At 65.7% G+C, this 24,125-nt stretch overlaps 1 protein-coding gene across 2 annotated transcripts; it reads left to right on the top strand.

Annotated features, from left to right (window-relative positions):
- Positions 1-4,068: 4,068 nt before the first annotated feature.
- On the top strand, positions 4,069-23,063 carry TFAP2A (transcription factor AP-2 alpha). Of its 2 annotated transcripts, none has more exons than XM_037520735.2 (7): positions 4,069-4,197; positions 11,892-12,326; positions 15,357-15,408; positions 17,178-17,409; positions 19,069-19,187; positions 20,942-21,083; positions 22,720-23,008. In XM_037520735.2, the coding sequence occupies exons 1-7, from the start codon at positions 4,165-4,167 to the stop codon at positions 23,006-23,008; spliced, it is 1,302 nt and encodes a 433-aa protein (XP_037376632.1). In that variant the 5' UTR covers positions 4,069-4,164. The 2 variants fall into 2 exon arrangements, with proteins under 2 accessions (XP_037376632.1, XP_037376631.1); XM_037520734.1 differs by lacking the exon at positions 4,069-4,197 and adding an exon at positions 7,964-8,035 and having other exon boundaries at positions 22,720-23,063.
- The last annotated feature ends 1,062 nt before the right edge of the window (positions 23,064-24,125 follow it).

Genomic DNA, 24,125 nt, shown 5'->3' with positions numbered 1-24,125 from the left:
ACCGCCCAGGGAAGAAATCTCTCTGTAGGCCGGGAGAGTGGGGGGGGGGTGCCCAGGATAACCGGGGTACAAGCCTGATCTGGTTCTAGACGGCGAGTTATGAACCTGGGGGGAGGCAGAGGGGAGCAGGGGGCGGGAGTGCGTTCTCAAGGCCCTTCCTAAGGGCCACGTGAGGCCCCACACTCCAGGGACTCCGGCTTCCCTTCCCCCCTTCGGAGGAGCAGGTGGGGTGGAGAAGGCTGGGTGCCCTACGGTGTTGCCTGTAACTTCCCAGCACTTCAGCTTCCCCCTCCTGGTCCTTTTTCAGGGGGCGTCTGAGTGTCCTCAGGCCTGCAGCAGGTGCTCGGCTAGGGGGCGTGTGCAGGGCATTTAGGGGGGCAAAGCCCTCCTCCCCTGCTCAGGCATTTGTGAGCTCTGTCCTGGGGCCCGAGCTGGCCTTGCTGGGAAAAGGGGCCTCCCAGTTCCCAAGCCCTGGGCCTTCCCAGCTCCGCCCCTGGGGGCCAGGAGGGTGTGAACCACAAGCAGCCAGGCAGTGGGAGCGCGGATGGGCCGATTCCCAGCCCCACAGGAGTCGGGGCTTCCCTGCCCAGCCCAGGCTCAGGCGGGCCAGGCCTCACCGCAGCTGCCCACTCTGCTGACCCAGGCCTGGGGGCGCTGTCCCGGGGGGGCTCCCCCGGGAGAGCTGGGTGCGCCTCCGCGTCCCTGCGCCAGCCTGCGCGGAGCTCCGCTAGGGTTCCCCTCGGGGCAGATTACTTTATGACAGGGTGTGATAAGTGGTGATTTTGTTCCTCTTTTGATGGCAGGATTGCTTTGTAAACAGAAGCACGAACTCGTGGCGATAGTGGTTCCGCACCAGTGCGCGGCGGCCCTGGCACGGCGGGCGGGAGGCCCGAGCACCTGCCGGGCACGGGAAGACGCGGGAGAGCTGAGGGCGCGCCTGCGGCTCGTGCTCCTGCGGCCTCCGGGCAGCGCGGGGTCAAGGCCTCTGGGCCTCGGAGCTTTGGCACCCTCTGCTCCAAGCACTCGAGATAAGGTGCGCCCCGGGGCACAGGCCGGCGCAGTCAGGGCCGCCGGTTCCCTCCTGCTCTCTCCCCGGGCTCCTAGGGTAGAGGCCAGGGCTGCCAGGTCGCCCTACTCCTTTCCCCGCCCCGCCCGGGAGTGAGCAGCTTTCCGGGGCCGGGCAGTCAGCTCAGCTCCCCTGCCTCCCCCGAGAGCCCAACCATCCCCGTCCCTGCTCCAGCCCCGGGGCCCACTTCATATCCCCAGGACCCCAAGAAAGCCCTGATGTGGGGTTAGATTCCCTCAGGTACACAGGTGGGTACGTGAGCCTCTGTGGGGGCGGGGGTGCGAGTGAGGGGTCACCAACCTTCCCCAGGGCCCCAGAGGCCTCCCAGGAAAGCAAAGCCGAGGCCACCCCCCCAGTGGACACCGCTGCAGTGAACACGGGTGCCGGGATCTCCCTGATTTCCAGGTGCCTTCGAGGCTGGTGCCTGGCCCTGCGGGAGGGAGCTCTGGGGGTGAAGGTGCCCAAGTGGGGTTTCCCCAGCCTGAGGGAAGGTTGTTCCCACTGCAGCTTTGGAGCCCAGGGAGCTGGGCGGGCCAGCGTCCCCCAAGGGGCCGGTCACCCCTACCAGGTCGCCTGCTCCCGCTGGGTTTGGTGGCCCGCAAGGAGCCCCACAGCTGCGCAGGGTCCTGGAGGGGGCCCTGTCCTGGCAGGTGGCGGCAGGGCAGGGCCAGGAGGAGCCGTGCTCTGCCTGACCCCTGTCCCCAGCCTCGCGGGAAGGTCTGTGTTCTCTGGACCTCTAGAAGCCCCAGGCGGCAGACCCGGAGACCTAGTGGCGGGGAGGGTGACCCAGGGCAGAGGGGTGGCCTGGGGCCTGTTCTGATGCCACGGGGCTGGCTCGCTGGGGGCCTGGCCGGCTGGAGGGAGGAGAGACCCTCCTCCTGCCTCTCAGGCCCCCGGGGCAGCCCCAGGCTGGTGGGAGCCTGGGAGGAGCAGGGGTGGGGCTGAGGCCGGGGAGTGTAGGGGGCAGAGCACACCTGGGCGCGTGGAGCTTGGAGGGTGTGGGGAAGGGCAGTGACCACAGTGTCCAGGGGTGTCCCTGAGAAGGCCGGGGAGCTGAACCCCTCCTGGAGCCGGGAGGGGAGGAGGGGCCTGGACAGCCTCTGAGGCCGGGCAGGGGCCAGGCGACGGGCTGGCTGGCTGCGCACACGCCCTCCCGGTGGGCCCGTCACCCACTGTCACTGAGGAGGAACCAAGCGAGGGCCGCGCTCAGCCCCCAGCCCCGGGGCAGGAGCCCACATGGCGAGGGCGGCTGAGTTTGGGCCCAAGGGTCTCCCTCAGAAGCTAAATTTGAACTCCCGCTGCCCCTCGATACCTGGGTCTGCCCCCCACCCCACCCCGCCGGGCCCAAGCTCCAAACACACCCAGGGCCCTGGCGCCCCGGCTCGCTGTGGGGCCTCCGAAGGCGCTGGCCTGTCTGCCCGGTGACCAGCCCGGGGCGCGCGCGGCCTCCCTCCCCAGCAGCCGGGCGGGAGAGCGCTCGAGCCCCCGACCCCCCCCCCCCCGGGCCCCCCGCGGACCCCAGCCACCCCGGGTCCGGCGCGGGCGCGGGGGCGAGCCGAAGGCGCCGGCCGGGGGAGCGCGCAGCGCCTGTGGCCGGAGCGCCGGGAGCCGCGGGCGAGTCCTGCGCTCGCCGTGGACTTTGAAGAATTCGGTTTCGCCACTCTGTTTCGACAGTCCGGAAAGAACCGGGGCGAGCGAGTGTGGACGCTGACGGGTTAAAAACGCCGCACTTGGAATTATTTAGAATTCCTGCCAGAACAACAGAACGCCCACAAGCAGAACCCAGACTTGCCGAACAGGGTTCTGAGGCAGGTCCAGGGCAGCTTCAGCCCAGCAGGGGCATCGGCGCGGGGCCGGCTGCAGCGCGGGGCGCACGGGGGCGCGTGGGGGCGCAGCGGGGGCGCACGGGGGCGCGGGCTGAGGGTTCGGCGCGGGCGCCCCGTCTCCACTCCCCGGCACGCAGCTGACCTTTCACACACATTCGCCCGCGCGTCGGAGGCGATTGGAAACCGGTTTTTTGTTCCTCTCGGGCCCCGCGACCGACCGCAGCCCGGGGGTCTCCGGGCGGGCGCGGCGCCAGGCGGGGCCCTGGGCCGGCGGGTCTCTGGGCGGCGGGCGGGGGCCCGGCGGGGCCCGGGGCGGGGCGCCCCACCTCGCCTCGCGGCCGGCACGCAGGTGTGGCTCCCGACGGAGGTGCGCGCCTCCGAGCCCCACATCCCGCGGCTTCCTCCAGAGCTGCCTTCTAATTAGAAGCAGCGGTGAAGTCACTGCAGTGATGCTATCTGTCCTGGGAAAGCAAACCCCGGCCCCAGCCCCGACGCCCCCATTCTCCTCGGAAAAGTTTTTCGTGGGCAAGATAAAGAGCGGGGCGACCCGCGGTGGGGGCGGGCGGGGGCGAGCGTGCCGGCGTGCGGATTGGGGCGCTCTGCGGTGGAGGAGACGCCCCCGAGAAGCCAAAATGAAACCGAATCGCGAAGGGGCGCAGCTCCCGAGCCGCACTTTGATCTGGGGTGCGAGGCCCGAGCGGCCCGGGGGGCGCAGACCCGGGTCCGCGGGCCGGCGGGGAGGCAGGGCGGGGCCCCGCGCGCGCACCCCGGCGTAGAACCTCGGCGGCCGGCCGCGGCCGGGCCCTCCCCACCCCCCACCCCCGGGCGGACACGCTCCCGGCCCCGAAGTTCGGAGGAGGGGTGCCCGGGCAGCGCCTACGACGCCCCCAATGCCCGAGCGCGGAAACACACCCACCCCCGCGCGCCCCGCGCGCCCCGCGCCCCCGGCCGGCCGTGCGCCCCGGCGCGGGCCCGGGCCCGAGCGGGCGGCGGGCGGGGGCCGCGGGCAGCGGGGGCCGCGGGCGAGCGCGCCCGGCTGTAAATCCATCACGTCCCGGGGCGGCGCGGCGCGCGCGGGGCCGGGGCTGGCGGAGCGAATTCCTGGGCCAGCGCGCATGCGTCGGCAGGTAGCAGCCCAGCTCTTTATGACCAGGTGAGATGCTGGCGAGCAGGTAAAAAAGGAGGCTCTGCCCGAGCGAGTCCAGGGAGCGGGCCGGCCAGCCCCGCGGCCCCTGCCCGGCGGGGACCCGTCGCCAGGAGCGCCGAGCCGCGATGTCCTTACTCGCCAAAATGGGGGACTGGCAGGTACGGGGGGGTGCGCGGGCCGGGCCGGGTGGGCGGGGGTGGAGCGGGGGAGGGGCGGGAGGGGCCGGCGGAGGGGGAGCGCGGGCCGGGGCCGGGGCGCCGCGGCGGGGCGCGCCCTCGGCCCGGGAGAGGCCCCCGCGGAGGGAGGCGGCGCGGGCGGGGGCCGGGCGCGGGGGCCACGCGGGGCGCGGGCGGGCCGGGCGCCGGGACTGTCCGGCGCGGGCTCCACAGGTGGCCCGGGTGGGGGGGCTCGACGTGAGGTTCGCGCCCGCGCCGCCCCCCGCCGGGGCAGAAGCGGGGGCGGATGACGAGCCGGGGTGGGGGAGGGCCCGGCAGGGTGCGGCGCGGGAGGAGGGATCCCGCTGCTGCTGCCGCGCGGCGTGGGCGCCTGGGCTGTGCAGGGGGGGGCGGGGGGCTGGTGCACCTGTCTCTCTTTGTGTCCCCTGCTTTGGGGGACCTAGGGGGCGCGGGGGCAGAAAGGGGCTCCGAGTGGCCGGTCCTGGTGTGGAGCCTGTTCTTTGGGGAAATCCTTACAAGAGTTTGCACAAAGTTTAGCTTCCCGCCTGCTGGGCGGGTGAAGCCTCGGCGGCCCTCTTGGGGTGCGGATGGGGGAGAAGCGTCCTGGTGGCCATGAGGCGCCGGGTCTAGAAGGTGCAGAAGCCTGTGCCTGCCGCGCTGGGCGCTCCTAGGCCCCGGGCACCACCAGGCCACTGGGCCCCAGATCCCTGAGCCCGGACCCCCCCACCGGCGGGGGAGATTGTCTCCGCGCTTCTTCCAAGTCTCTCACCCACTTTCCTAAAGGAACCGGGGCTCCGGCCAGGGGGGTGAGGGTCGCAGCCTCAGCGGCTGGTTGGATGGTGGCAAGCGGTGGGGGGCATTTTCCACCGGGCCTGCGGGCCTGGTTAGGAGGATGGTGGCCGAGGCCAGAGGAAGGGGCAGGCCCTGCTCCGGGGCCGGCTCGGCTCCATTCCACAGTGAGCCACTCCGAGGAAAGGTCAGACCCCCTCTCGCCGCTCCCTGCCGTTTCCTTTCCTTGGGATGCCTGGTGGGGAACGGTGACCTCTCCTGTCCCTGCCCCCGGAGGACCCACCTAGCGCAACTCCATGCGCACAGTCGCAGCAAGGTGTGGTCTGGGGCTGCAAATCCCGCGGCAAACTCGAGCCCCAGCCGGCCCTCCCTAGCCTGCGGGCCTGGGGCCTAATGCAGTCTTTTCTCTGGGGGGTGAAAGCGGGACTCTGGCCGGGGCTGGGGTGCGAGCGCTTTGCTGCCGAGGGCCCGGCAGTGAGAGGCCGGCAGGCGGCCTGGGCCCCGGGCCTGGGTTCCCCGCCGTGAGGCCAGGGCAGGAGAGGCCTGGGCCTACCTCCCAAGGGCGCGGGGTTCGGTGCTCGGCTGAAGCCTGGCTCTCCAGTGGGGCTGGAGCCTGGGGGGCCGGGAGCTTAGCCCGAGGCTCCTGGGCCCCAGGATAAAAACAAGAGCAGAGAATGGAGTCTCCCGGCTCCTCGGGTGTCTCTTTGTCTCCCCGGGTGTCTCTGTCTCTTGCGAGTGTACTTGTTCACTCCCTCACCCCAGGCCCCTCCTCGGGCCTAGTCACCCCAACTCCTAGCTCCAAGCCTGGCACTGCTGCTGCCTGAGCCGTGCGGTGGGAGCCCCGGCAGGCAGGGAAGCGCCTGGCCCAGTAATGACGCTCTCGCGGCGAGGCTCGGAGGCTCCGTGGGGATCCGGCCTTTGCTCAGCACCCAGCACGGCCCAGGTGCCGCTCAGGTGCCCTGGGAGGACACTACTCCTGCCCAGCAGCCCGTGGGCGGGGAGCTGCCCTGGGTATGCCGGGCCAGCGGAGAGGATGGAGGCCCAGACGCCTCCCTCAATCCACAAGCAGAAAGAAAGCGAAACTCCGAGTTCCCAGCGCGCCGTGGCGCTGCCTGCGGGCCTGCAGCTCCGCTCCCAGGCCTCGTCTGGCCTGCAGCCCCTGCGCTCCACCCAGCCGCCACCCTAAGGTGCCCGTGCTCCTGCTGACGTCCCCCAGCGTCCAGCTGCTGGCCAGTGGCAGCCCCGCCGGGCGCGAGGTGCAGCCGGGAAGCTGCCCCTTTCCTGGGTGGGCCGTGGCGTGGCCAGCGCCGGGCTGTGTTCCACCGAGGGCTGTGCTCTGTTCAGGTGGGGGAAGCAGTGCAGGGGCGCCTGCTACTATAGGCTCCTTCTAGTCCTTTGGGGGGGGGCCTATGGCCTACTGTCCCTGGAGTGGGGGATTCGCTGTGGTATGGGGAGAAAGGCCCTCCAGAACCTTCCTCCACCTGTTAGGGGCGCTGGGGTCAGCAACTGACTCTTCCCTGCCCAGGTACTGACACACTGTGGAAACTTGGGGGGCGGGGGGTGGGTTGGGGGGTGGGCTGCAGATCTGTGAGGAGGGTCCAGCTGGGCTCAGGGGCGCTTACTGAAGGGACTCTGAGCAGGAGCGGCACCGACCCCAGTTGGGGAGTTGGGGCGCTCAAGAGGGAGAAAGACAGAAACTTTTTCATGGACGAAATGAGAAAGTTCAGCCCGAGAAATCGATTCGCTCTACTGGGGAGGATCACAGTCTGCTTTTCTCTTTTCTTTCTTACTTAAAAAATTCGCTGCAACAGAAGAGAAAGCGGTGAAGTCCCAGCGGGGCAGCAGGCCCTGAGCAGCGCCGGCCCATGCCTGCCCCGAGGAGGGTGGCCCAGGCCCACGGCTCCCGCCGGCCGGGCCCTGCACCCGGGGCGCCCGCCTCAGAAACATCACCAAATCATGAAGGGCCTCGCCCTGTTTTAATTAAAAAGGGGGATCTTGGGAAAACGGAGCAGATGAGCACAGCGAAGAGTTGGTTCCCAGCGATTTATTTGGATGCACGCGCGAGGGCGTCCGCAAGTGCAGGCTCCCAGGTCGGAGCCACCGTGTCTCCGCAGGCGTCCTGTGGGGCTCAGGGCGCGCCTCGAGCGAGCGGCCGGGGCCCAGACTCGGGTCCTGCCTCCCACACACCCCCGAGAGCCCATGTGACCCCCTGGCGCTGCCAGGCACCTCTTCTGGGTACACTTTTTATTTTACGCGCGGCAATTAAACGATCGCAAACCCGGAGCCGTTTAGCAAAATCTCCAACCAGGGGGCGAGGCGCGAAACCCATAAACCTCCCCAGGCGCGAGGCGCGAGGCCCGAGGTGGCGCGCGGCAGGCGGAGGCGATCTGTTGTTGCGCAAAGATCCCGGCGCGACCTCGCCGCTCTGGGGTCCGCGAAGGGGACCCGAGGGGACGGCGCGCGCAGCGGCCGCGGGGGCGTCCGAGGGGTGCGGGGCGCCGGGCAGGAGCGGCCGCGCGGGGCGCGCCCGGCGAGGGGGTCTCGCGCGCGGAGGGGCCGGCGGCGGGTGGGCCGGGGCGGGGGCGCGTCGGGGCGCTCGGGCGGGCTCGCGCTGTGGGAGCGCGTCGCGGCTGGGGAGGCCTTTATACCCGGGTTGGAGAGGCCGGCGGCGCCGCGCGGAGCTGGCGAGCAATTGGGCTATTGTTGATATGCTAATGAGGCGATTAGGCTGTCGGTGAAGAGCAGGAAAAGGGAAAAGTTTCTGCCATTAGAGGGAGATCTCCGAGCGCGCACCGGAGCTCCGCGCCGCCCGCCGCCGCCGGCCCCGCGCCCTCCTCCTCCCCCCCCGTGCTCCCCTCGCCCCCTCCGCCTCCCGCTGCCCTCCCCGCCCCGCCCGCGCGGGCCGCCGGCGCTGGGCGCTCACCAGAGAGTCGCTCCACTCTGGTGCGAGGCGGAGGGGCCCGTCCGCGCACGCCGACCCATGAAAATGCTCTGGAAACTGACGGACAACATCAAGTACGAGGACTGCGAGGTACGCGCGGCGCCGGCCCGCACCCCGGGGCGCCGCCCGGCCCGGCCCGCCCGCTCCTTCTCCCGCGCCGGCGGCCGGGACAAAGTTTCCGCCGCGCGCCCGCCTCTCCGACTCGCCCGGGGAGCCGGGGCGCGGGGCCGGGGGAGGCGGACCCCCTGTGGCCTCGCGCCCTCCGAGCCCGCGGCCCCCGTCCCCGCCCAGCCTCGCCGAGTCTGGCCGCGCCCGCGCGGGTGGGCGGCGGTGGGCGGCGAGTGGGCGCCCGCGCGCCCCGGGTCTCCCCGCCGGGCTCGGGCCGCCTCCCGGGGCGGCGAGACGGGAGCGAGAAGCCCCTTCCCTTCCCGGCGTCGCCCCGGCCCTCACACCCCTTCCCTGGCTCTCCGTGCGCCCCGCTCCCCTGTCTGGAAAGAAAAGGCGCTTCTGTGCGCCGGGGCTGCGCTTGCCCCGGGCCGCCTCTCCCGGCAGAGGCGCGGGGCCGGCTGCGGGGCCCGCGCGCGATCCCCCAAGTTCTGAGCGACTTCTCCCCGCGGGAGCCGCGGGCGGCGGGGGGCGGGGGGCGGGGGCGCTTCCCGCGCGCGCGGCGGGGTCCCCAGGCCTCGGCGCTGGGCTGCGGCGCGCCCGGGGCCGGCCGCGGGCGGTGGCGGCGCCGCCTCGGAGCCGCCTGGAAGCCCGGCTTCTGCGCAGCTCGGCCGGCGGCGCCGCTGGAGCCCGCGCGGCCGCCCCGAGGCCTCGGCAGGGCGGGCGCCGCGGCCCTCGAGCGCGCACAGCCGCCGCGGCGAGGGCTGAGCCACGGGCCGGGGGCGCCGGGATCACCTCGATAAATCGGTGGCTTCTGCGACGCCGCGTTTTTCTCGCTTTCTGGCTCCGGCGCGGGGAGCGGCTGTCGCGGAGACGCCCGGGGCGCGGCGGCGGGACTGGTCTCCGCTGGAAACCGGGGCCCGGGCCTCTGTGGCGGCTGCCTCGCGCCCTCCGGTCCCCTCCGGACTCCCGCCTCGCGCTGTTCCCGGGCCCTCCCCTCTCGCCCCCCCGTGGGGCCGGGGTGCCAACCCGCCGCCACGGCGCTTCTCCGGGTGCCCGCGGCGCGCGGCGCCGTGTGGAGACCCCTCCGGAGCCCGGTCGCTTTGTTTTCGGGCCGTGCGGGGGGCTGGCGAGCAGACGCCGGGCTGGGTCTCCCCGGCGAACTGTTCTGGCCCCGGCCCGGGCTCCGGCCGGCCGGGTGGGCGCAGCCCTGGCGAGCGGGTCCGTGCCTCGGCGCTCCGGGCGCCCACGGGGCCGAGAGGCGAAGCGCAGCGCTCGCACCCCCGAGCGGACGGTCCCCCCGGGGCGTGAGCGCGCGCGGGGCCAGGGACGGCGAGAAAATGAGGGAGCGGCGCGGCCCGGGCGGCTTCGGCAACTTTGGCGGCGGCGGCGCGCCCGGGCAGGGGCTCGGGTGTCTCGCAGCCCGGGCGCTGCAGGGACACGCAGGGGCCGGGGCCGCTTGTTCCGACAGCCCGGCGGGCGGACCGGCCCGGCGGCCGCGTGGGGCGGGGGCGGGGGGGGCCGGGGCGGCCCAGCCAGTCCGACAGGTTTGCGCCCCGAGCCGGAGCCGGAGCCGGAGCCCCCCGGCGGCGCCCGAGCTGGGCCGCTCGCGTCTCCGCGCGCCCCGCGCCGCGCCGCGCCCTCCCCGCGCCCGCTGCAGAGCCCGAGCGGCCGCCGGCGGAGCGTCCGAACCCGCGTCCCGGGGCGGCTCGAGCGGCGGCCGCGGCCAAGGCCGGCGGCGCGGGCGGGCGGGCGGGCGGCGGGGCCCGGCGGGGCGCGCGGCCGCGGGGGAGCAGCGCGGGGCCCGCCGGATCGCGAGCGCCAGGCGCGGCGGCGGAGCCGGGGAGCCCGGAGCCCGGCGGAGCGCGGCGCCCGGCGGCCCCCACGGCGAGCCGAGGTCCGCCCGGCCGCGCAGGACTGATTGTCCTCGCCGCGCGCTCCCCTCCCCCGCGGCCCCCTCCGGCGCGCCCCCTCCCCCTCCCGCCGGCGCCCTCCCCCGCCCGCCCCGCTCGGCGCGGCCCCCCCGCGCTCCCCGCCGCCGGCCCCGCGCCCGCGCCTACACTTTCCTCCTCGCGCGCTCGCAGACACACTCCCGCCGCCGCCGGCCTCGCCGCGCGCCCGCTCCGCTGCCTGCGCACTCCGGCCGCGCCGCCGCCCGGAACATGTGGCCCCGGCCCGGCGGCTCGCCAGACGCCGCGCCCCGGCCCCCCGCGCGCTCGCCCGCCCGCGCCCGCGCCCTCGCCCGCTTTGTGTCTCCGGCGCCCGCGCTGCCCGCCGCCGGGCTGCTGCCCTGAGCGCCGGCCGGGACTGCACCAGCGCCGCCCGCGCCTCGCGCCGGGTCTCCAGGCGTCCTGCCCCGCAGCGCCGGGCGCGCTGACCGCCCGCCCCGCCCGCCGCCCGCAGCCCCGCGCCGCCGCCGCCGAGGACCGAGGGACACGCGGACCCGGGACCCGCGCGCACCGGCGCCCACCCGCGCGCGCACTTTCTCCTTCTTTCGGTGTTTGGGGTTTTGCATTTTGCAAGGACCGTCGGGACCGCGCGGCCGCGGCAGGACAGCCCCGCGGGTCGCCCCGGCGGACGGCGCCGCCCGAGTCGGGGCTGCGGCGCGGATGGACCGGAGCGCGGCCCCCGCGCGCGGGGCAGCGGCTGCGCCCTGACCGGAGTCCTGGGTGGCGCGGGGCTCGCGGCCCCTTTTGTGCGGGGCGCGCTCGGGCGGCGGGGCGCCGGGGCTCGGCGGGCTTGCTCGGCTTTTTCCACCCTGACTCGTTGCCCCCGACTCCTCGCAGATGTTGGTGCACAGTTTCTCGGCCATGGTGAGTCCCGCCCTCCCGCTCCCGCGGAAATTCCGCCCCGGAGAGCCGGTGCCCGGCGCCCCCGAGGCCTCGGGCTCCGCGCCGGGGCGTCCCCGGCACCCCCTTCCGCGCGCGTCCCGCTCGCCCGCTCTCCTCTCGCGCGCCCCGGTCGGTGCTTCGCCCCCGGCCCCGGCCCCCGCTCGGCCGCGCAGCCCCACCTCGCTGCAGCCGCCACCCGCGTCCTCGCGCCCGGCCCCGGCTCGGCGGTGCCCCATCCGCACGCGGGCCACGCGGGGGGCGTGCGCCTCCCTCGCCCGCCGGCCGGAGCCAGCGCCTCCCGGGGTCCCCTCCGCGCTCCCGCGTGGCCCGCGGACGGCAGGGGAGGCGCAGGCAGGCGGGCAGGCTTCGCTTCTGCCCCGGAGCCGGGGCGCGAGGCGCGGGGGGCCTCCGCCCGGGGCGCGCCCCTCCGTTTCCAAGCCTGTGAGGGCGAATTTCCTATTGCAACCGGGTCTTGGCGGCCGCCGGCCCACCCGGGCCGCAAACCACCCGGTGCCGGAAAAGGCTCGTGCCGCCGCCGCGGAGCAGGCAGCGCCGCCTCCCCCTGCAGCCGCCCCGAGGCCGGCGGCCTCCCGGCTGCCCGCCCCGCACACCCTCCTGGCGCGGGGCTCGCCCGCCTCGCGCGCTCCTGGCTGCACAGGAACCGGGCAGGGCAGACGCGAGCGCGGCGCCCGCAGCGGCGAGTCGCGGGGGCGCGAAGGGGCCGCTCCGCGCCTTCCCCTGTAGCGGGAATTCGCGCTTTGCAGGAGGGAGGTTGCTCGCCGCGGCCCGCGCGCTGCGCCGGAGGCCGGTGCTGGTCCCCCCTTGCGGAGAAAGGCCCGGGGCGCGCGTCTTAGCCGCTCGCCGTCCGCCTCCCCTGCGTCTGGGGGTGCGCCCGGGCCACTTCGGGGTGCGCCCCGACGCGAGCGGCTGGGGCCGGGGCGGGAGTGTCGGCGCCCGGCGGGGCGGACGGCGAGCCTGACCGCGCGCGCTTCTCCCTCGCTCTCTTGCAGGACCGTCACGACGGCACCAGCAACGGGACGGCGCGGTTGCCCCAGCTGGGCACTGTAGGTCAATCTCCCTACACGAGCGCCCCGCCGCTGTCCCACACCCCCAATGCCGACTTCCAGCCCCCCTACTTCCCCCCGCCCTACCAGCCTATCTACCCCCAGTCACAAGATCCTTACTCCCACGTCAACGACCCCTACAGCCTGAACCCCCTGCACGCGCAGCCGCAGCCGCAGCACCCGGGCTGGCCCGGCCAGAGGCAGAGCCAAGAGTCCGGGCTCCTGCACCCTCACCGGGGGCTGCCGCACCAGCTGTCCGGCCTGGACCCGCGCAGGGACTACCGGCGGCACGAGGACCTCCTGCACGGCCCGCACGGGCTCGGCTCGGGGCTCGGGGACCTCCCGATCCACTCCTTACCTCACGCCATCGAGGACGTCCCGGTAAGCGCCGCGCGCGCGCGGGGACCCCACCCGCCCGGGACGCGGGACTGGGCTCTGGGCGCCGGGGTGCGCCCTGGCACCTCCTGCCTCGGGATGTCCTCTGACTTGCGGGGAGCGCGCTCTGGGAGCCCGCGGAGAGGGCCGAATTCCGCTGCGAGAGAGCAGTTGAGGGTTCGCCCCTAGAACAAAGGGGCCGGGCGCCCCGGCAGACAATGCCCGCGCGCGGGGCGTCCCCGCCAGGCCGCGGGCTTCGCTCCACCGGGACACGACTCGCTGCGCCGCCGGGCCTGGCCGGGGGGCTTCTCCCTGCGCGTGTGTGTGGGGGGCGCGGGCGCGGGGATCCTAAATCCAGCCGAGCTCGTGCCTTGGCGAGTCAAGAGGAAGCTGAAAAGACACACTCGGGCATTATTGTTACCGGGCTTTTCGAGGACGAGGGATTTCTGAAAGTTCTGGGAAGGCCGGCCCCGAGGAGAGAATTAGAAGTAGCAATCCGGGCAGAGGGACTGAAAACGCAGCTGTCTCCCTTCCTGGGGTGCTGAGTGGTGACCTCGTAAATCATCGGCCGGGTTCCCAGTGCCTACCAGAACCTGCTGTCCCCCGTAGTAAATTAAACGTCGCGCGACTGTTGGGGAATTCCTTATTTGAGTTCTAATTCAGTTATCAATAACTGCAGCTTGAGATGATTTCGCCACGAGCATGGTATTAGCACACGTATTATTTACGGCGCACGCCGGGCTATTGATAATTTGAAAATACTTTCTGAAATTAAATTTAAACCAGCATCTCGATGTCAGTTCTACATATTTATGGTTTCCTCACAACCTTCCAGAGATGGAATTAGAACAAGCCAATGATTTCATTAAAGCTGGAAAGGGCCTGTTAATGCTGCTTTTCTTTCGAGAGGAAATGTATCTGGATGTGATTTTTGCTAAAATGCTATTTCAAATTACTGCATCAAATATTGTAGCAATATGTCCTTTGACAGTTTAATGATGACTGCATTAGATTGCAAAGAAAATGGTCAGATGAACTTACCTGCTTGCTCGGTGAATTTAAAGCATTATTTAAGTTCCACAGGAAAATAGAAAATTTATTACAACTCTCATTTGACCCAGTTAATCACTGAAATTTGTTGGCTGTTTCCTAGCCTTGCATGGACAGGAGGGAAGTGAGCAGGAGAGAGCTGCTGCGGGGCTGAGCAGGCGTGTGTGTGTGTGTGTGTGTGTGTGTGTGTGTGTCCGTCCATACATGCTTCTAGAAACCGATGCTAAAAAATGTCTTTCTTGGGAAGGGAGAGAGGAGAGGCCCCGTGGCGTAGTAGAGACTAATGAAAAGCCAAAACTGGAAGTTAGGAGCGTTTCGGCTGCCCTCGCCTAGGACGCTGCCCCTGCTCCGAGCCGCCCCGTGGAAATCTTTGAATGGTGACACGCCGCGGCAGCAGGCTTTGGGCTCGGCTGTGCGCGAGAGCCGCTGGACTTAGCACGAGCGTTCCAGAGGGACTGGTGTGAATGCTTAGCACCCGCGTAGTCACTCTTTGTGGCCAAATTAGCCTGTAGGAGAAATTAACCAAAAGATCAAATAAAAAAACCAGGAAGCCCCGTGGCCGCTCCTCCCCCACCCTTTAAGGAAAAAAATTCTTTCAAAGGAATTTGGGTCAGGAAAAGGGTTGTTTTCAATTTCCCCACTGCTGCAACTGTGAGCCTTTAATAAGAACGACTGCTAAATGTTTAAGAAAATCAAATCGATGGTGAAAATTATTTAATCATTAATATCTCAGTGGGGTTTTAAACTTAACAGTCCTCCCTGTATGGACAAGGGCTAGAAATAACAGGAATAAAAGTATCCTGCTACACTACATTTACTTTATGGGTTTAGGGTGCGTACATAAAGGGATCATATTTCCCCATATAGTTAAAACACAAGAACTGCAGCAGTAGTCATTTCTGAACATTTCTCAATTTAATTATACTTAAATCCAGAAGCACTTTAGGCAAGTTACAAATGAGAGCATTGAGTATAATAAAACCTGTAATAAAGCAACTTAGTACCATCCACCCGGAATCATTGCGATCACGCGCAATTAACAGGAGCATAAATCCAAGACAGAATGGAAAATGTTGGAATCAGTATTATTGTTGGACAAAGACTAGAGAAGGAAGTAATAGTTTTTTAAATGGTAATGCCTGTGTTTGGTAACGATTGTGAAACCTTCTATCTCAGCAGCCCTGGCGCTAATTTGTAAACACAGCCAGACATTATATTGCCTGTCAGTTTCTGCATTAGAAAACATGATTTCATTTTACTTTCTAATCACGTTTGGACTCTAGCACACATGTATACCCATCCATCTGTAAAGAGAGAGGGAGGGAGGGAGGGAGAGAGAGAGAGAGAATGAGAGAGAGAATGAAAGAATGAGAGAGACAGAGAGAAAGAGACAGGACAGCCGGCAAACTGCCTGAAAGGTGTTTTGCTTTTGATGGCTCTCGTGCTCCCGCCTGGTGCCCAGCTTGGGCAGTGTGGTCTTGGGAGACAGCCTCCTTGCCCGCCCGCGTCAGTGAAGGTGTGCGTGTGCCTCGCCCGCGGCCGAGCTGCCTGCAGTGCTTCCCGGGGTGGCCGGCTCCCGCCGCCTCTGCTGCTTCTATTGTGTTTCTCTGGCTTCTGCAGCGTCCGAAGCCGCCGAGGCGCCAGGCTAAAGCTAGGTGCATTTTTTAAAGGTTGAGCTGCCTGAGGAAGATTAGGTGCTCCGAAAGTAGATTTAATTTCCAAAGAAAGTTTTTATTCCCTCCCCCCACCCCCTGCAAACGCGGATTCTGGGCTGGGGATGGGGGGGGGGGTGGAACCGGCCTGGGCTGCTCAGCGAAACCCCCTCCAGTCGCCAAGCCGGGTTCCAGGACGCTAGATGAGATGTTTATATATAAATGTCAGCAGGGAGGGGCCTTCCCTGCGGCCCCTCCCCTCCCCCACCCCGCGCGGACTATTCCTTTTGTTTTGATCCCACACTTACATCCATGTGTACCTTTTTTGTTTCAGCATGTGGAAGACCCGGGTATTAACATCCCAGATCAAACTGTAATTAAGAAAGGTAAGCCATTTCCTTCTGCATTCCAAGCGTGTCCTTACAGGCAGGCTGCTATTTAAAAGAACTTGCAGAGTTGTATTTATTTTTTTCAAATAGGATTTCCTAAAGGCTCAGAATTAGCAAATAGACGGTCACAGACCAACCCTGCTAAAACGCTCGGCTTTCAGGACGTCCGTGATGGCAACAGACTAGCTTTGTTCTGAGTCTCCATTTGACCGTTCAGTTTAGTGGTCTCTGGACAAACGTGAAATATGTGCTAGTTGAACTGACTTGGAAGAGGCGTTTCAATTTGGAGATGGTTTCATAGGTTGGTTCAGCCATTGTGTGAGGGGCCGCGAGTGTTCAGAAGTGTACAGTGTTGAAATTGTGCAAATAATTGAATGCTACTGTGAGGGTGGATGAGAAAAGACAGCAGTCCTTAGCAGTGGGGGGGGGGCCCTTGCATGTTCTCCAATTTAATTTCTCATTAGCTGTTTAAGGGTTTTAAAACTTTGTAAATTAGGTTAACAAAAATTTGGCTTTTGGTTAAAATTAGCATCTTAAAGATGTCAGAATTATTAGCATAATTGTTCTGAGCAATGGTTAGGAAAGTGTCAAGTGGCTTGGGTGGACCTGGAATTTGCATTGTGTGGGGAGAAGTAAAGTTTCCTGCACCCGCTGCGGCCCACAGCGGCTCGCTCCCTCTGGCCGGGGCAGTGTCGTGCCGGGGCGCCGGGGCGCCGGGCACCGCCAGGGGACAGGACAGCGCTCTCGGAGTGCTCTCATTTCTAACCCCAATCAGCATATTGTTAGCGAGTTGAAAGTTTCATTTTTGCATCTGTGAAGTCTTTGTCACGTCAAATTAGATGTGCAAGGGATAAATCTTGAGAGATGCGCTTTCCAAGTCGACATGATAATTGGCTCTTTTATTAGTAATCTCTCAAGAGTTCGTTTAACTCCTATTGTCTCTATTAGCCTCCCCAGAGCTATTAATGTCACAAGTGATCTATCCAAAACCTTAGTGCCCCCACCTCCCCATCCGTCTAGAATATCCCATTAAAGGGGGAGGAGCGGGTGGTGAGGGCCCGGCCTGTCTCCACGTGGAGCTTCACCGGGACGCGCTCGCCCGCCCGGCTGGGCCCGGGGCGCCGACACCCACGGGCGCGCACCCTCTGGGGTCTGGGCTGGCCTCTCCCCTCTAAGGATGGCGGGTCCAACAATAAGGCGCTTTCGGATTTTAACCAGGGAGGCCGCACCCCCGGCCCACGCCCGACCCCCCACGGACCGCCTAATCGCAGCAGGGCCATTAAGCACCGGCTCCTCCGGGCGCCCCGCGGCCGGGCCTGCCCCTCTCCCGCGCCCCGGCCGGGCCTGCGGCGGGTTCGAGTCTCCCCGGCCCAGCGAGCACGGGGCCGGGGTGCGGGCTGCCCCCGCGCCCCGCTTTCCCACGGGGCCCCCCAGGCGCACACGTCCTCTGCCCTCAGCCCCCCAAACTGCTGCAGCGAGCCCTGCCTCGTGCTCCCCAAACTCCCGCAACTGCTCCTGTTGCTCCTGCAAGGGGGACCCCTGCCCCGCGCCCTGCGCCCCGGCTCCCGCGGGCTGCCGAGCGCCGGGGGACCCCGCAGCACCTGCAGCCCCAGAGCCTGGGCCGGGGGTCCCGGCGGCCGCGGCGGGGGGCGCGCGGGGGCGCCGGCCGGGAACGGGGGCTCCCGCCGGGGGGCGCCGGGGAGGGGGCCCGAGGAGGGGGTCGGGGGGGCCGGGGGGCCCGCGCCCACGCGCCCGTGTCTCCGCAGGCCCCGTGTCCCTGTCCAAGGCCAGCGGCAACGCCGTGTCCGCCCTCCCCATCAACAAGGACAGCCTGTTCGGCGGCGTGGTGAACCCCAACGAGGTGTTCTGTTCAGTTCCGGGTCGCCTGTCGCTGCTCAGCTCCACCTCCAAGTACAAGGTCACGGTGGCGGAAGTGCAGCGGCGCCTGTCCCCGCCCGAGTGCCTCAACGCGTCGCTGCTGGGCGGCGTGCTGCGGAGGTGAGGCCCCGCCCCCGCCCGGCCCCGCCCCCGGCCCCGCCCCGCCCGGCCCCGCCCCGCCCGCCGCGCCTGCGCCGCCCGCCCGCCCGCCGCGCCGGGGCGGGGCCTCTCCGGGGCGGGGCCCCGCGCGCCTGCGCGCTGCCCCCCGCGCCGCCGCCCCGCCCCCGCGCGCGCACGCGCAGCTCGCCCCGGGCGCACCTGCCCCGCCGGTCGCCGCCCGCTGGGCCCGCGAGTGGGGCGTCCCTCCGCGGGGACCCCCGAGCCGACGCCGCCCCCCCCCCGGGCCGCCCCTCTCCCGGCCCGCCCTGCCCGGGCGCCCCCTCACCTGCGCGGCCTCCACCTGCGCGACCCGGCGCGGCTCCGGCCCGCGGGCTCCGGTGGGCGGCGCCGGGGGCGGGGCGCGGCGGCCCAGGTGCGGCACCTGCGGGCCACGTGCGGCCCGCGAGGCGCCGCCCAGGTGTGCCCTTTCCTGAGGAAGAGGGGTGGGGGCCTCGCTCCGCGGACAGGGCCTGGCGGCTGCGTGTGGGCCCCGCGGCCTCTCTGCGGGAACCCCCCTGAGCAGCCCCCGCCCCCCCCCGCGGTCAGTCGCCGGCCGCCCCCCCCCCACCTTCCCTGACACCCCGAGGCCGCCCCTGCTGCTCCCGGGCTCCCAGCCCCGTGTGGGAGCCTGTTGACCCGGGGCGAGAACCCGGCCCGCACAGCCACAGAGCCCTGGAGCAGGGAATAAAATCTGAAATTAATTAATTTGCTGTTTTATTTAAGCAACTTGCCTTAACCCCTTCCCGATTCTGGGCGTCTATTTAGACGTCTGTGTAGACCCGCCTGCACTCTCTCTGCAAGGGGTGGGGGGCGGTTTCAGAGGCTGATGGCAGCCCCTGACACTTCCAGTCAGGCTGGTGACAGGCGTGTAAACACTTGGCGAAATGAATTTCCCGCCGGGGCCCACGCCCGAGCGGGAACGCGAGATGATGATAACTTTGGTTACTGCGCACAACCTCACAGCAGACCTTGCAAAGACGATTTAAAGACCCCACTGGGATTTGTGTGATTGTAACAACAGGGAAAATATACAGTAATCAGTTGAACTCAAAAATACCTCAAGCCCCAGAGATGGGAGATGTGTGTGTCTGTTTGTGGTTCTTGCGAGAGCTGGGAAATCAAAACCTTCCAACCTGCCACAGTAATAAGCAGGCACAGTGCAGTGCCGCTTGACAGGGCTTTATCTCCCAGGGCCCTCTGGCATTCCCGGGTTTCCCTCCTGTAACTTGTTCGGGGCGTTTGCCCTCATTTTGTTCTTTTTTAAAGATTTACTTGTTTATGCATACAAGAGCTGGGGTACAGGCCAGAGATGTGGGGGGTGAGAAGCTTCACTAGAGACAGAGCGGGGAACAGAACAGGCAGACTGACGAAATACGCTGCTGAGGGGAGCAGCGGGGAGACAGGAGAGGTCTGCCGCGCCATGTGGGTCAGCTCCCTGGCCGGCTGGGGATCGAACTCGCGCTGCAGCAGCTGTGGCTAGCTTCACAGGTTGCGTCTGAACACCACGCGCCACCAGGGAGGCCCTTTGCTTCCTCATTTTTAAAAGCACATTTTAGGACGCCGTCAGGAGGACAGTCTGGTGTTTTCTAATCCCCTTTCTTGAATATATTTGCGAAACAGGGCGAAGTCTAAAAATGGAGGAAGATCTTTAAGAGAAAAACTGGACAAGATAGGATTAAATCTGCCGGCAGGGAGACGCAAAGCTGCCAACGTCACCCTGCTCACCTCGCTAGTAGAGGGTAAGCGGATAAGAAGGGACGGTCTCCTGGGAAAATGGGCACCACTTAGTGACCAGATGTTCAGAAGTATGTGGTGGCAAAGGGGCAGTTTGTTCCCCCACCCCCCAGTACGACAGGGTGGGAGCAGAATTCTTGCAAGTCGAAAAACGGTTTGCATAACAGTACTCCTGTCTTCTCTTTTCCCTCACCACAAAATTACACCTCCCCAGCCCAGTTCTGAGCTAAACAGCATGAGCATTTAAGAAGTTCCTATTCTCCAAGTTCCTGTTCCTTTAAAGAGCTCAGCAGTAAATCACTTAAGCTATTCTGACATCTGCGTTTGAGAAATGCGTGACCATTACTTCCTGAATTAATTTGGGAATCTTTGACCTGCATCCTGATTTAAGACCATCCTGAAAGCTCAGGGTTAGACGCCCTTTAGGTCTTTGTTTTCCAAACATATGCTGTCTTATCACTCATTTAATTGTTTTTCTCTGCTGGAGGAGAAGGAACAGAAAGCCATTTTAAACTTTGGGTTGTTTGGGAAAGAAAAAAAGAAATACAAGCATCGCAAAAAGTTGCTGCTGGGGGTTTTGCACACACGCCAGCAGCCTTCCGAGCCCCTCAGAACAAAAGCTAGCCCCGTCTTGGCTCCCTGCTCTAGACTCAGCCACTAGGTCCCTGCTTCTTTCGCATTCTAAATGGGTCTAAGATTGGGTGTGTGCGAATGAACTCAGCTCTTCTGGTGTCCTCCTTTGTGTCCTGTTGGAAATCTCTTAAACTAATGGGGGCGGGGTGGGGGGGTGGGGTGTGTGTGGAAATGCACATTCTCAGGCAGCCCTCACAGCTGCCACTGTATTTATATTTAAAGAAGGCATCTTACCTGTCTTGGGGGACATTCGTTACACTGGGTTTCAGCTCTAACTTTGTAAATTCCGGAAAGCGTGCAGCTGCCCAGGGTTCCTGCTGTGAAGGCGGTGACAGAGGAACTGCTAGATGCTAAGTAATTGTCCAGTGCTGGACAGGCCAGCTCAGTAGCACTGCAGACAGCCTGGCAGGGGCAGGGAGCCCGCAAGTGTGACCCCCAGAAGAAGGAAAGGCAGAGCAGGCAGCCTGTGACTTAGGGCGCACGCAGCGCGAGGCGAGCGGGGCTGGGCTGAGCCCTGCCGGGAGGCCGCTTCTGGAGAACTGTTATTGTTTGTGATCCGCTCCATTTTATGGAAACAGGCTTGCGGAGAGGGCTTTGATGCTGTAATTGGCGCATGCGTTCTTCCGGCTGGAGCTAATGGCAGGAAGCCCTGCAGTAAAAACCAACTGGTTCAGGAAATTAAAACCAAAGATTCGAAAATCAACAACACAGACAGACTCAGTGGACTGACCCTCAAATCCTCCTGGTTAATCGGTTTGGATGAACAGATAATTACATGCGATCAAGTTAAAATGTGAACGCCCCGTCCTCCCCAGGCAGGAGCGCCCAGGGCAATCATGAATATCATTTGTGCTGCCCCGTGAGGTGTGAGGTTGCCACGCCAGAAGAATTTTTAAAGAGAAGTTGGGGAAATGGCCGGGGGTGGGGGAGGGGACAGGCCATTGTGGTTTCCTGGCCCTGTGGATGGACCAGTAGCCATTTTCCTGGGTAAATGCAGCCACGGGCCGGGCCGGGGGAGGAACTCCGCCTGGAAGCAGAACCCGGTGCCCGTTCCCTCCCGCCCCCGCCTGAAGTGTGCTGACTCCAGCTCTCGTCTCTCTCCTGCCCGCTGCCCCCTCTCTGCCAGGCGAAGCTGTCCACCTGGCCAGGGACTTCGGGTACGTGTGCGAAACCGAATTTCCTGCCAAAGCAGTAGCTGAATTTCTCAACCGACAGCATTCCGATCCCAATGAGCAAGTGACAAGAAAGAACATGCTCCTGGCTACAAAGTAAGGCGGGGCCCTCGTGGGGCCTCCTGCCCGGTCCAGGCAGGGCCGCCTTCCGCCCCGGGCCTCTCCCCTTTGTCGTAAACCCTGAAGCCACAGCCCCGCCATCCCCTTTCCCGGCAGGGCCCGGGAGCCTGTGAGGGGGTGTCTGTCTCTGCCCCCATCTCCTCGGTTCTTGAACAGGCCGGGCTGGCCAAGGGGGTCGGGGATCCCGTGTGAGGCCCTGGCTGCAGGGCCTTCTGGGGCCTTGTGCTCACCCTAATCAGTGGCGTGACCTGTGGGGATGTTCAGGGAAGGGTCAACAAGTGGGCTGCCCGGCGTGCGAGGCCCAGGCTGTCCCGGCTTCCCTTAACCCCTGAGCTGGGGCCTTACCTTCCTCCTGTCCCCTTGGAGGGGTCACCTGCACATGTTCACGCACATGCACGCACACACACGCACAGCACAGGCGAGTGTGGGGGCCACAAGTTCGAGCCACGGGCGAGAAGTCAAAGTGGTCTCAAAACGGGCCACGTCTGCTAGGTCCCGCGGGTGCCGGCCCAGCGGGCATCTCCAGGCAGTGTGAGCAAAAAAGCGACTGTTTTGCTATGTTTCCTGGGAATTAAAGGCGTGGATGGAAACCCTTAATTATCGAAGTTGGGGTTAAAGGAGGGTGTGGGGCCAGCCAGGCAGAGGCCGATGCTCACGGGCCTGGGGACGACCAGGCCTTGGGGCCGGGCTAACCAGGGCTCCCCCTAGGGAGGGCTGCCCCCAAGGAGAGCTCCCTCAGCCAGCACCCCCACTCACCCCTCGGGCCTTCCCAGACTCAGGTCCAGCTTCTAGAATGTGGGCCATCTCGGTTGGCCTGCCTGCAGCTTCCTGGGTGTACCCACACGCACAGTCTGCCTGGAGGATTTTCCTCTATTTCCGCTGTGCGAGGAGAGAGGTGGAAAGGGGCCTCTCTTCTCCCCCACCCCCTCGCGAATTACCCCAAGGAGCGGGTCTTCCGCACCTTTCATTAAAAGTCAGGAGGACTCTGTCTCTGGTGAATCCTCTCACTCCCCGCAGCTCTGGCCTGGACCCCAGTTCTTGTGTACACAAATAAAACTTTTTTTTTTTTAAGATTTATTATTTATACAAGAGCTGGGGTCCAGGCCAGAGGCACGGGAGGGTGAGAGGATGCACCAGAGACAGAGCAGGGAGCAGAACAGGCAGACGGACTGAAATACACTGCTGAGGGGAGCAGCGGGCAAGGCAGGAAAGGTGTGTTGTGCCATGTGGGTAGCTCCCTGGCCAGACGGGAATCGAACCCGCGCTGCAGAGGCTGCAGACAGCTTCACAGCGACGCGCTCAAGCCGCCGTGCCACCGGGGAGGCCCAATAAATAAATCTTTTAAAAAAAGGGAAGAGGAGGCCTACCTGATGGGTGCAGAGGACCCAGGGCCTGCCCGCTCTCTCTGGAGAAGCCGCCGTAGGACAGTGAGGCCTGCAGGACGGGGGCTCCTGCCTCTCTGCTGTCCAGCCCTAAGGCCTGGGATTGCTGGTGTGAGCAGGAGGAGGGCTAGAAGGGGCCAGGGCCGGGTGTGTGAGGGGGCAGGCAGCTGGGGAAGTGGGTGCCGGGGTGCCCAGGGCCTCACCCCTCTCTCTGCCCCCTTGTGCTGCAGACAGATCTGCAAAGAGTTCACGGACCTGCTGGCCCAGGACCGGTCCCCCCTGGGCAACTCCAGGCCCAACCCCATCCTGGAGCCCGGCATCCAGAGCTGCTTGACCCACTTCAACCTCATCTCCCACGGCTTCGGCAGCCCCGCCGTGTGCGCGGCGGTCACGGCCCTGCAGAACTATCTCACCGAGGCCCTCAAAGCCATGGACAAGATGTACCTCAGCAACAACCCCAGCGGCCACGCGGACAGCAGCACCAAAAGCAGCGACAAGGAGGAGAAACACAGAAAGTGAGGCCACCTGCCGCCGCGCGCCCCGCACCCCCACCCCGGGGTGACGGCTCGGACCACCCGCCGCTGCCGCCGCCGCCCGGCCGGGGACTGTCTCCCGTGGGCCGCCCCGACTCGGCCTGCCTCGACCTCCCCATCCGCACCCGCACCCTGTGGCCCTCACGTGGAGCCTGGGAGACAGAACAGGCCGCGGAGCCCGCCCGGGAAAGCTCTGTCCGCGCTCGTGAACCTTTTTCTAAAACACGGAAACAAAACCGCGACGGCGTCAAAAAAAAAAAATAATTAAAAAATGTTTTTCTTAAAAAAAAGGACGTAAAAATAATAATAAAAAAAAGACAGGCGCTTCACAGAGTCACCACCGCCCTCCGCGCTCCAGACCGCAGCCGTCGAGGCCGGGCGCCGGGGCGAGCGCGGGGGACAGGGCGGGGGACAGGCCCGCGCCCGGGAGCCCCTCCAGGTAAAGCTGCGACTCGAACTTTCTCTGGCGACACGATTCACAGTCTCATAAGGGAATCAGTGTTCACGTCTCTGTATATATTTATTTATGTGTAATTTAATGGGAATTGTAAATATGGTGAGTCTGTTTGAAGCCTTTTTTTTATTTATCTGGTGATCTTGTTTACCTCTGGCTTAGTGGGTTGGCCCTTCCTCTTAGTTCTTCCTGTGCTTCCAGGTACTTCTTTAGAAAGCCAAGGTCGGGGGATTTGTTTTTCCTTTGGGATTCACGAGTTTCGCCCTGTCGTAGCATGTAAACATGACGCACAGCCGAACACACGGGAAAAAAAAAAAAGGAAAATAAAATTTTATATATAATTAGTATGACACTTAGCTTGTCATTGGACTGGAAGGGGAAAAAAGTGGTATTTGACCCTGGAAAGGTTTTTAAACTTGAGTGGTTTGATGACCCTTCTGTGTATTGTGGGGAGAAAAAGTTTATTTTATCCCACTGCCCTCCAGAAAACCATTATTTGAGCAATAAATAGTCTTGTGTCTAAAACAAGGGTCAGGGGTCGCTCCCCCCCCCCCCCCCCCACCCGTCTCTCTCTCTGCGTCTCCCTGTCTTTCTCTGTGTGTGTCTCTCTGTCTCTCTCTCTCTGCCTCTCTCTTTTTGTTCAGAGACC

The sequence above is a fragment of the Talpa occidentalis genome, unplaced genomic scaffold (genome assembly GCF_014898055.3).
Source record: "Talpa occidentalis isolate TD23 unplaced genomic scaffold, MPIMG_talOcc4v2.1 talOcc4.2, whole genome shotgun sequence".
In the NCBI taxonomy this organism is placed as follows: domain Eukaryota; kingdom Metazoa; phylum Chordata; class Mammalia; order Eulipotyphla; family Talpidae; genus Talpa; species Talpa occidentalis.
This window is presented reverse-complemented; position numbering and strand designations above follow the sequence as displayed.

Coding starts and splice junctions, on each gene's coding strand:
- TFAP2A (XM_037520734.1), top strand. CDS start 7,985: ATGAAAATGCTCTGGAAACTGACGGACAACATCAAGTACGAGGACTGC. Junction 15,409..17,177: donor TCAAACTGTAATTAAGAAAG/GTAAGCCATTTC, acceptor GTGTCTCCGCAG/GCCCCGTGTCCCTGTCCAAG. Junction 21,084..22,719: donor AACATGCTCCTGGCTACAAA/GTAAGGCGGGGC, acceptor CTTGTGCTGCAG/ACAGATCTGCAAAGAGTTCA.